Source organism: Lactuca sativa, chromosome 8, assembly GCF_002870075.4.
Source record: "Lactuca sativa cultivar Salinas chromosome 8, Lsat_Salinas_v11, whole genome shotgun sequence".
NCBI classification, from domain to species: domain Eukaryota; kingdom Viridiplantae; phylum Streptophyta; class Magnoliopsida; order Asterales; family Asteraceae; genus Lactuca; species Lactuca sativa.
Genome location: NC_056630.2, coordinates 61,626,466 through 61,637,652, shown reverse-complemented (window position 1 = coordinate 61,637,652; position 11,187 = coordinate 61,626,466). Strand labels below are relative to the sequence as shown.

At 33.7% G+C, this 11,187-nt stretch overlaps 1 protein-coding gene across 3 annotated transcripts; it reads left to right on the top strand.

Annotated features, from left to right (window-relative positions):
* The first annotated feature begins 7,893 nt into the window (after positions 1-7,893).
* LOC111911277 (uncharacterized) lies at positions 7,894-9,961 on the top strand. 3 transcript variants are annotated; one of them, XM_023907081.3, is made up of 3 exons: positions 7,894-8,040; positions 8,759-8,841; positions 9,024-9,961. In XM_023907081.3, exon 3 carries the CDS (start codon positions 9,049-9,051, stop codon positions 9,814-9,816), a length of 768 nt encoding a protein of 255 aa, XP_023762849.1. In that variant the 5' UTR covers positions 7,894-8,040; positions 8,759-8,841; positions 9,024-9,048; the 3' UTR covers positions 9,817-9,961. The 3 variants fall into 3 exon arrangements, with proteins under 3 accessions (XP_023762849.1, XP_023762847.1, XP_023762848.1); XM_023907079.2 differs by having other exon boundaries at positions 8,990-9,961; XM_023907080.3 differs by lacking the exon at positions 7,894-8,040 and having other exon boundaries at positions 8,691-8,841; positions 8,990-9,961.
* The last annotated feature ends 1,226 nt before the right edge of the window (positions 9,962-11,187 follow it).

Genomic DNA, 11,187 nt, shown 5'->3' with positions numbered 1-11,187 from the left:
AGTACGCCCAGCGTACCCTCGGTACGCCCAGCGTAATGACCGAAGCCGGGCACTATAAATAGAGGTGCGAAGTGCTCTGGATTTCACACACATTTCTCATATCTTTCTCTCACTAGTTTCTCTCTCTATCTCATCTAAACCCCCCTAAGCCCTAGTTAAACCCCTTAGCTCCCGAGGGAAGCCCCGAGGCTCCCGAAGTCCTGAGAAAAAGAGCCTTTCGGTTTCGAAACGCTGCTCCAATTAAGTTCCGGTTTTCGATAAAATTCGCTGTAAGTGTGCTACGCTTACGCAATTTTTAATATAGCTTTCAAATAATTATAGGAATGTTATTAGGTCCTTAAAATAATTATTTGGGCTATTATTATGAGTTATATTGAGTGTTATTAACGCTTAATAATAGTCAGACTAATTAATTTGTCGCGGTTATCGTTAGACTAAACCCTAGTGGTATTGGTACTAGGTTTTATCGAAGGAAAATCATTTTGAGAGTATCGAAGCGTTGTTAGAGTGCTGAGTCACCACCTACTCAGGTGAGTGCATAGTCCCTTTCATCTTACACATAGATATGAAGTATTTTATATAAACTACGTGCTATGTGTGCATATTATCTGAATACTTGTTGTCTATGCTGGATGAACGTTTTATACATGTTTTAAAGGATTTAAACTGTATACGTATGTTATATATACAAATATGTTGGGCATGACATGGGTAGATGAATGATGATAGATATAAGATGATGAGAGTATACATTGGTAGCTATAGACTTAGTGCCTATTGGGCAAACACCGGTAGCTATGGACTTAGTACCTGTTAGATGTTGGTAGCTATGGATTTAGTACCTGTTAGGAATTGGTAGCTATGGACTTAGTACCTATTAGATGAACGCTGGTAGCTATGGATTTAGTGTCAGTCCTATAACCCTGGAAGTAAGGGACTTCGGAATAAACGAATGCAGGATAGATGACTCTTAGGTTAAATCCTTAAGAGTAAAGAAGATAATGGGGATGGGTAATTGGGTTGATTGTTTGATTGTTTAAACATAATAATTATATTATTGTGGGTTGAATACCCTATGTACTCACCAGGTTTCCCAACCTGGCCCACTCAGTTTATTTATATCACATGTGACGATATGAAGTGACATTACATTGAGAGATTTAAAGGGATGTAGATCACTAGTGTAAATAATTGTAAGTTCTGTTTATGCTTATGTTTATGTATTAATGATGACATCCCAAACGTTTTAAAATGAAATAAATACGTTTCTTCGAAAATGTTTTATTAACGTATTTATCATGTTTTTCTGGGAACAAATTCCGCAACGTTTTTGTTAAAAGAAGTACTCTGATTTTTATAAAGCATAAACAAAATCGGTCTTTTTCTGGCCGTGAAAATGGGGATGTCACACAACAATCCCTCATAGAAGTGTTGAATGAGAAGTTGTTCCAGAATTTGATGTTGTGGACAACTATAGCACAAGTTGTTAAACCTCTTCCAATAATCATTGAAAGTCACATTTTGACCTTGGCAGATTCCACAAATATCATTTCTAAGACATGAGACTTTTGAAGCGGGATAGAACTTGTCACGAAAAGCTCTTGCCATGTCGGTCCATGAGTTGATTGACCCCGGGGGAAGATAGAATAACCAATCTTTTGCTCTATCGGCCAATGAAAAAGGGAATGCCCTTAATTTGATTTGGTCATCGGTTGACCCTTGTGGCTTCATACTAGTGCAAATAATGTGGAACATCTTCAAGTGTTTATGAGTGTCTTCCTTCTCTAATCCATGAAAAGTTGGAAGGTGATGGACTAAACTTGACTTTAATTCCGAACCTCCTTCCAAAACGGGGTAATTGATACCGGTTGGAGTTTGTGTAACATCGGTTTCCATCATTTGCCTCAAGGATCTTTCGGGAGCTTCTCCTCCGTCTCCCATTGCAATTGGTTCAATTATGGGTGGATTTTGTTGTAAGGGCGGTGTTTCGGGAATTTCTTGGCGTGGTTCGGGGCTAGAATCGGGTTCTGTATCACTTAATGAAGCGGTTTCAACCTCCGGGTCCTCGTGAGGATTTGAAGTTTGACCACATTCTATTCTCTTTTCCTTCGCCAAACGTCTTGCTTCTTTTTCAACTTCCGGATTATAAATCAAGTCACGTGTACGTTGAGATCTGGTCATAGAGAAACAAATTGATTAAAAATAAACCAATCCCCGGCAACGGCGCCAAAATTTGGTGGTTGTCGAGGCCAACAAAATAAATACCCCTAAATCTTTTACACTAAAATAGTGTATAGTGGTAAAGGGGTCGAATCCATGGAGATTTGTTCAATTTGTTACTCAATGAAAGTCTCTTTGTAAAAATACTTGTTAAATAACAATAAAAATAAAAATGGGAGTTTTGGTCTTTTAAAATACTTGAAATAAACTAAAACTAAACTAAGATTTGAATGGACAATTTAACAAAAACAAGATTTTGATGTAAAATCAATAAGGGAAAGATGGTTGACTCAAGGTTTCCTCACTTTGACTTTTGGTGAACATATCATTAGAATCTAATGGTGCAATACTTGTTTTAAATCCTTAATTTGGTTATAGTAATCTGAGAAGCTTGGGATTACCAAGACTTTTCTTAATAATTGAAATGGTTAGAGAAGCTCATAACAATTTCCTTAGTCAAAGTCACAATTTCCATAAGACATGTAATTAGTGAAAGTCAACTAGCATTATGAACCAAAAAGTCACCAAATCTAAGAGGAGTCAAATGCTTTCACCACCATGTTGGAGAAAATGTTTTTATGATTGTGTGAAGTAAAACTAACACAAAAATCACTTGTTGCTTGCTAATCACCACAAACACATTTAAACTTATGAATAAAAACATACAGGTAGTGATAAGATGTTAAAACACAAAACATTCTCATAAGATTCAAACACAAGTTCATGGAGTCTTCAACATTCGACCAAAAAGTCAAAGGATTTCACCAAAGTCAACCAAGATTTGTCTAGCCAAGCATGGCTAAACTTAAGAAAACAAAGTTAGAAAAGATTATATCAAACATTTAACAAGAATTAAGAGATAAAAAGATGATGTTCTTGAGGTGTTCTTGGCCTTCAAAAGTCTTCAAAACTCCACAGAGAATGCTCCAAAATCGGATGTCCAAGAATGTACAAAAGATGCACACCAACTTTCCCCATATAGCCTTCTAACTGAAATCCCGAAACTGCCCCTGTTGAGTCGTGTGCGGCCGCACAGCCTTACGCGGGTGGGTTTAGATCATGGGTTCTTTGAATATTGGGCCTCCACAACTTAGCCCACTTGGCCTAGTTCGAGTCCAAACAGCTTCTAGCCCATTTTTCTTTAAGTTCACTTCATTTTAAGCCCAATTTGGCTTCTCCAATATGATACATAGCTTCCGAAATCGCCCGATCATCAATCTCTGCACGCTCGAATATTCTCTCGCATCTCGCAAATTTAAAGTTTACTTCTTCCAAGCCTTCAATTAATAAGCAAGCCCACTCCAAGCATCAACTCCATTATCACCAAGCCCTAAATTCTTGTTGTCCTCCAAGTCCAATCGTCTCCCAAAGATTCCGCACCGCTAGTCTCCTTAAAATCTGCAATTATGCTCACGAAACTAGAAAATACCCGGAGTGGTCATAAAATAACAAAAAAGAAAATATGCATGGAAGTTAACTAAAATGCGGATGAAATGTGCTAAAATAAAATATAAAAGAAGTGAATAAAATGAAACTATCACAACACTTTTAAAAGATTTTTTTTTGTATATTTGGATGGATTTTGTAGTCATACACAAGAATGTCACTTGTTTAGATTAGTTGTACCTATTGTGTATATGAAATGGCTTTGATGTCTTTTGTTAATTTGAAAATACATCATCTTATATAAATATTAAAATAGATTTATGTACATATTGTAAAGAATGAAATATTTTAAAAATTAATCTTTTAAGTCATAAAAAATGACGATTTTTAAAATTTTAAATAACAACTGATGTTGTTTGATAAAATTTAAGTACATGTTATTATCATTTTGTTTTTAAAAGTTAAATAAGTAAAAGAAAAAGTTACCAAGTTGGTTCACTTAAAATACTGGAGGAAATACAATTTTCAAATATCAACTGTAACGTCCCAAAAACATAGATAAAATATTTCATTTTTAATTTAATCAAAAACCATTAAGTATCCATAAAAAACCCAAGCATCGTATGCCAAAAGAGTGTAATCATTATAATATAAATCTAAATCATAAAGAAAATGTGGAACATGGGTGGATGTGTTGCAATCATGTCGGACCTTCCCTTTTATACCGAAAGTACCTGAAACCACAAACATAACTGCAAGCGCAAGCTTAGTGAGCTTCCCAAAATACCACATACAACATACATATAATATAACAGCACGTGACTATGTCAGGTTCGTATTGACCCTCGGGTCCATATCAACCAAAAATAACAGCAATTAGCTGTGTCGGGTCTGAATCAACCTCCGGGTCTGTATCAACCACAAGTCCATAATGACTCCGAGCCCAGATTAGCTCCATACATAAATCATGCAATCACATCAGTCAAAATAATACAATAACATACATTCTACCCATACAATACAGTGAGTCGGTCTTGGTGCCTTCAACCCACTTAAGGTGGTAAAAAGACTCACCTCACAAACAGACGAAAAGCTGAAACAACACGGTGCTTTGAAAACCACGCTGCTTGTCACCTTTACAAATAACAGTGAACAAAACTCAGACTACAACTCAAAATACCCAAAATACCCCTAGGTCAAACTTAGTCAAATCCTAATCAAAGTCAAAAGTTAAAGTCAACGGTCAAGATTGTACCTCCACGTCGTAGCCATCCTTGGCCACGTTGTGACCTTCAAACGACAAAACAGACGTGAATCCCCCAGTCGACATGCCATGGGAATTGGATCCAAAACGTATTAATGAATTAAGTCGAATCCTCCAATCCAAAGATTCCAAATTCCAGATACGATCATTTCAAATGTCCAAAAGGGTAAAGTTGTCACCTTTATCCCTTGCGGTCCACCAAGAAGTCTAGATCTCAAGTCTTAGATCCAAATAGGCTAAAGAATGGCAAGGACTTATTAAGAAGCACTTAATCCATTGAGTCTCAAGCTCATTTGCTCTATAAGAGCTTATAACACCAAAACCATCCTAAAGATTGATGTTTTTTAGACTTGCATGTCCAATGCAAGTCTTGGACTCAACTTAAGTCAAAATGGGATTTTATGACCAAAATCTTATGCGTGGCACAAACCAACCATCAAACTTAATATCCAAACCATGGAGTAGAACCAACCATCAAACTTAATATCCAACCCATGAACTACTCCAAATGATCTAGAGATTCATAAAGTTGCAACCTTTATGAATTCTCACCATACCATCTAACAAGATCAAGAAGAAAGGGGGCAAAATACAAGATCTAGCACTCCATAATCAATAAGCTTGGAACTTGGAGACTTACAAGAGTCCAAAAGATGCACAATAAGATAGTGAGAAGAGTTGCTTTTTGAATCCAAGTCTAGAAGTCACCTCTTTCTTCTTATAATCTCCAAAAATCAACACACAAATCTTAGAAAGCAACAATGGAGGCTAGGGTTCGCTTGGAGGCTGAAGGTGAGCAACCCTATCCATCACATTCCCTTAAATAGGGCGCAAACCCCATAAATTAGGGTTTCTCATTAGACAGTTGTCACGCCGTGACCATAGGTTGCCATGGCTTGGTGGCCATTTAAAATCTGCGACACATCAACCCTCACCACGTCGTAGGATGCCTTCACCGTGACGTGGTACCGCCCAAAATCCAAAATTCATAAATTTAAATACCTCCAAGGATCTGGACGTTACATCAACTAAGATTCAAATAAAGTTTAGTCGTTCGATGTATAAAGCTCGATGGTCAGCCTTATATAATATACATTATTTCGGAATCGATGTCATCAGCTATCCGTTAATTGTATATTAAAGTTTGAGATTTTTAATGACAATCACTTTATTCACCATATATCTTTATTTCTGAGTAAAAAGTGCAACATGTTCTTTAAATAAGTACACAATTAAATATAAAGTAGCACTTTTATATATATATATATATATATATATATATATATATATATATATATATATATATATATATATATATATATATATATATATATATATTTTGTAGTCATCCATACATGTAAACCACGGTTAGAGGTCGTTAATAAATTTAGTTTTAACTGATTTATTATATAATTTTGTATCAAATTAATATAAACTTTATATGTTATAGATAATGACAAAAAATAATTACTTTCAATAAAACTTTATATATATATATATATATATATATATATATATATATATATATATATATATATATATATATATATATATATATATATATATATATATATATATATCATTTGTTTATATCTATGTTATTTGTGGTTAAAGTTAAATTTGACAATATTAACTTGAATTTCTTTCATTTATTATTCCATACTTACTGTAAAAAAAAAAAAAAAAACTATATAATATTTTTTCTTATGTTAATTGAGTTCTTATATTAAATAAATATCATATTTAATTTTTATTAGTAGTTGAAAACTCTAATGATGTGTATTAATTTATAAGAAAGTTGAATAGTATGATAATTTCAAATGAATATAGTAAAAAATAAATTATTTATCTTTAACCACATTAAAAGTTGAAAAGAATAATTTATTTTATAGATATAGATATAGATTTAAGATTTTGAAGAATGGTAAAAATCAAACTAATGGGCGACTAGCTTTAGAACCCTAATCGAATATGTACATTAATCTTTATTTTCTTTAAGTTCTTTGGTTTATCATTATGTTATTCTTAAATATTAATCTCTTATTTTCTTTAAAGGCACCATTAATTAATATCTACTTGCGAATCATTTTGGGGGTTGTGGACTTGTGGGCAATCTGATTTACTAGACATATTTTGGTATAATGGTGATATTCATGAAAAGTTATTTCCCTTTACCAAATTCCTCTTTGTTATGCTAAGATAAAGAGCTCGTAGTGAAGGATAAAACACAGACCCGTGAATAACAAATAATTTGTAAGGATTTAAATAGATTCCACAAACTAGAATTTGATTTTGTACAACTATAAAGTTATAGATAAATATAAAAAACATACCTTAAGGATTATCAAAACGGATCCTAGAAAAACACCATTTTCAAAATCTCCCTTAGTTAGCACTTTGTGATGAATATACCAAAAACTTAACCTACAGACATAATATGGTATATCAATACTTTTAATATTACCATCAAATCATATAACTTATTTGTTGTACAAGGATTATAAAAAGAACATCAAATTATATACCATATTACAACATATGTATGAATGGATGCAAAATTATGTTCAAATAACTTTCAATCAAACCATAGTCACCAAATTTAATCCAAGTTTGCAAAGGTTAATGGAGTCATAAAGATCAAAATCAAATTTAACAAAATCATTAAACATCATGTTAGCTTCATTAGGCATCTTGTCACTGTAAATACACACATCATATATTAAGTAATTTAGCAAGATACAATGATACAAAAATAAATGCAATTCAATGTTAGCTTCATTAAGCATCTTGCCAGCCACATATGTGTTGGCCTTTTTCCATAGCCAAATTATTAAAAATCAATATGTTAATGCTCTTATTTAACATTTTTTAAACTATATAATATATAATTATAGATAGTTGCTAAAAATTAATTGATGGTTAATTGTATTTGTATCAATAAGATAATAAATGAATATCCGTTATTTTGAATCTTTTGCCGGCCCGGCCCAACCCGAAAGTCAACACGGGTTTCAACTTTGATGACTAAATAAAGCAAGCTCCTTCCATGAAGGTTCTAGAGACCCACAAAGAAGCTGGTAAAAGAGAAATTCAAAATCAAGACTGCTTTTGTTTATAAAAGCAAGGCGTTCGATCCAATTTCGTATTTTCTTCCATACGCTTAGTTACAGGTATGTGCGTATTTGATCATGTCTTTTTCAATTTCATTCTCTTTTGTGTTTCCCCCTCTTCTTATTGGAATTAATGCCTAAGGTTTGGTAATTTATTCAAGCGATTTGTTGGCTCTTTGTTTCTGTTGGAGGATCGTTGACTAGTTACTATCTTTTTTCAATCGAACAGGGAAATTGTTGTTTTTTTGGTTCTAGGGTTTTTCTGGAAGTATCGAAATTTAGGGATTTGAAATTATGTCAAAAATTACTTGGCTTTTCCGGAATCTAAATGGAACTTGATTTGAAGCTCTTATCTGTATCTATGGTTTCGTTTTGACACTCCATCTGTTTCAAGACTAGAATTCAAATTTCACCGTTGACGCCTAGTATTTTAACGAAACTAGGGTTTTATTAGATGTATCTGTTGAAGAATCGGGTTTTAGGTATTTGAATATTGCTCGAGATTACAAAATTTTCTCCCTTTCCCGGATCTAAACGGATCTTAATTAGAACGTGTTATCTGCGCTTAGGGTTTCAAATAAAGTTTGTGTTTTCGCTGATGGGGGGTTCCATTGTACGTCAAGAAAATTAGGGTTTTATTCGATCCTTTGTTGATGAACTCGGTTTTATGAATTAGAATCTAAAAGATTACGAGAATTGAGGTTTCGTTTGATTTTTTGAAATCTGAATCAAACTTAATTCGAACCTAAATATATTTTTTTTTCTTTTGTTCTTACAGATTCTTTCATAGATTGGAGGATATTTGGGATTTTGGGTTCTAAAGCAAATCTCAAACTTCGGCCATTTAGCTACTCAAATAAGGTAAGAGACCCCAAACTAATTCTTGAATTCTCCATTGAAGAACTTTTCATATTCTTGAAGTTGACTACCTTTCTATTCTTACTATCAACTATTTCAAGATTCAATTTTTATGATAGAGTAACTAACACTGTGTCATTCTCTCTTCGAGATGCACTTCCGGCCATCATCATACCATAATGCAGATTTTGATCTTGTTTTTACATCCGAATGGACTGCAAGACATTCATCCAGTTGGTTGAAGAGAAAAAGCAGCGAGTTTTGGCCAAAAAAGAAGCCCCTCTGAAATGGCAGCAGAAGCTTGAAGCTGCCATTGAAGCAAACGAAAAAAAGTCAAAGATCTCAAAGCATAAAAGAAGATCATCCGAGACTGATAGTGACACTGAAAGTGATGATGTCAGAAAGTCAAGAAGAAAGAGTCAACACAAGAAACATAAGAGAGATAAGAAAGATAAAAGATCAAAACGAAAACTTAAAAGGAGATCTTCTAGTTCGAGTGACGAAAGTGAAAGTGAGTCTGAAAGTGAAATAGAGGAAAGAAGGAAGAGAAGACACTCAAAGCATCATCATCATCATCATCACCATCATCATGATAATAAACGACATAGGCGAATGGAGTCTAGTGATTCGGATTCTTCTAGCTTTGATGATGATGATGTTAAAAGACATGAAAGGAAGCACCATAAGCATCATCATCATAGGAGATCAAATAGCCGTGAATTGAAGTCATCTGATGATAACAAGGATCATCATCATCATGGCCATCATCATAGGAGATCACATAGCCGGGAATTGAAGTCGTCTGATGATAACAAGGATCATCATCATCATCATGGCCATGATTGTAAAGATGATTTGAATGAAATTGAGGTGAATAACAATGGGAATAACAAGCTCCGGAATGGAATTGAGGTGAATGGAGGGAATCTGAATGCTGAAACTGAAAGTGATGGAATTGAAGAGGGTCAAATTGTGTAGGTCTTGTTTAGGGGCATTATTTGAAATGAACATGTTGTGTTTGGATATGCTTTTTAGTTTTTATTCTATTTCTCTAACTCAAAACTCTCTTGACTGCTGTACGATTTGTGTTCTTAAATCTGATTATAAAATATTCTATGGGTAATCGAGCAATCTCACATATTAAACTTTTTTTGCCATTTGTTAATTTGCTTTATATGGTTCCACTGATAATGAACCTTAGAGAATTTGAATTTTTCACATCTTTTAGCCTTTTTGTTGTAGAAATCATTATAAAGCAATTTTGTGGTTGACAAAATCCATTTGATGAAGTTAAAAGATGTGAAGAAGGTTTGTTATGCCTCTTCTATTTTGGTTTTTTCTTTAATTAATATGTAATAGAACAAAACTTCATACATTATTGCTTAAAACTTAAAACTAACTGTTTTTAAGAGATCCAGGCACAATAAAGAAAACCATTGGAGATGAAATGATAACACAGTAACAAGAAAACGCATCTAGAAAAACAGACATTAACATCAGCTCATGTACAAGTTCAAAAAGAAACTAAGACATAACAAAGAAAGGTACTGAATAGTGGAGGAAACCCTTAGGAACACACAAAAAAGATCTTTAATTAGAATGACACTTAACAATACAAGAGCTACCCATTATCATTAGATATTTCACAAAAAAGATCTTTAATTAGAATCACACTTGTCTGATTTGTTGATTGTTTGAGTGCTTCTGTAAAAGTTTGCTCTCTATGTAGGTGCTACCATCGAATACTTCTATTATGTAGGTGCTACCACAAGTAAGAATATCGAGCAATGGATGTTGTTACCCCCTTTTAAACCAGTTGTTCAGATTCTCATGGTTCCTGTCAAGAAACAGCTAGACTACCTCATTTACTGCACAAAGTATGTGAGGAATATGAATATCAAAATGAGGGAGTTGGATGCTACAAGAATCGATGTGGAAGAGCAAATGAACCGGAACACAAATAGTCATTTTGAGACTACAAGACAGCTTCATTTCTCTCGATGGGTCCATGAGGATTCTGTGTCATCTATCGAATGCTACGATGATAGTCTCAAGGATCCTTGTGTTCTGGTTCATGTGTTTTTCAACCCCGAATCTTGCAGCACTCAACTTCCTCATTTTGATGTTCATATTCATCATATATTTTATGAGGAAAATGAGGTAGCCTAACTGTCTCTTAAAGGAACCATGAGAACCTCAACAACTGGTTTAATAATGACAGTAACAACATCCTTTGCTCAAAATTCTTACTTGTGGTAGCACCTACATAAGCAACTAATTAAATGCATCTTAGATTCGTTTAGCTTTTGCCCTTACACCTATAATTTAATCTGCAAAAAAAAAAAAAAA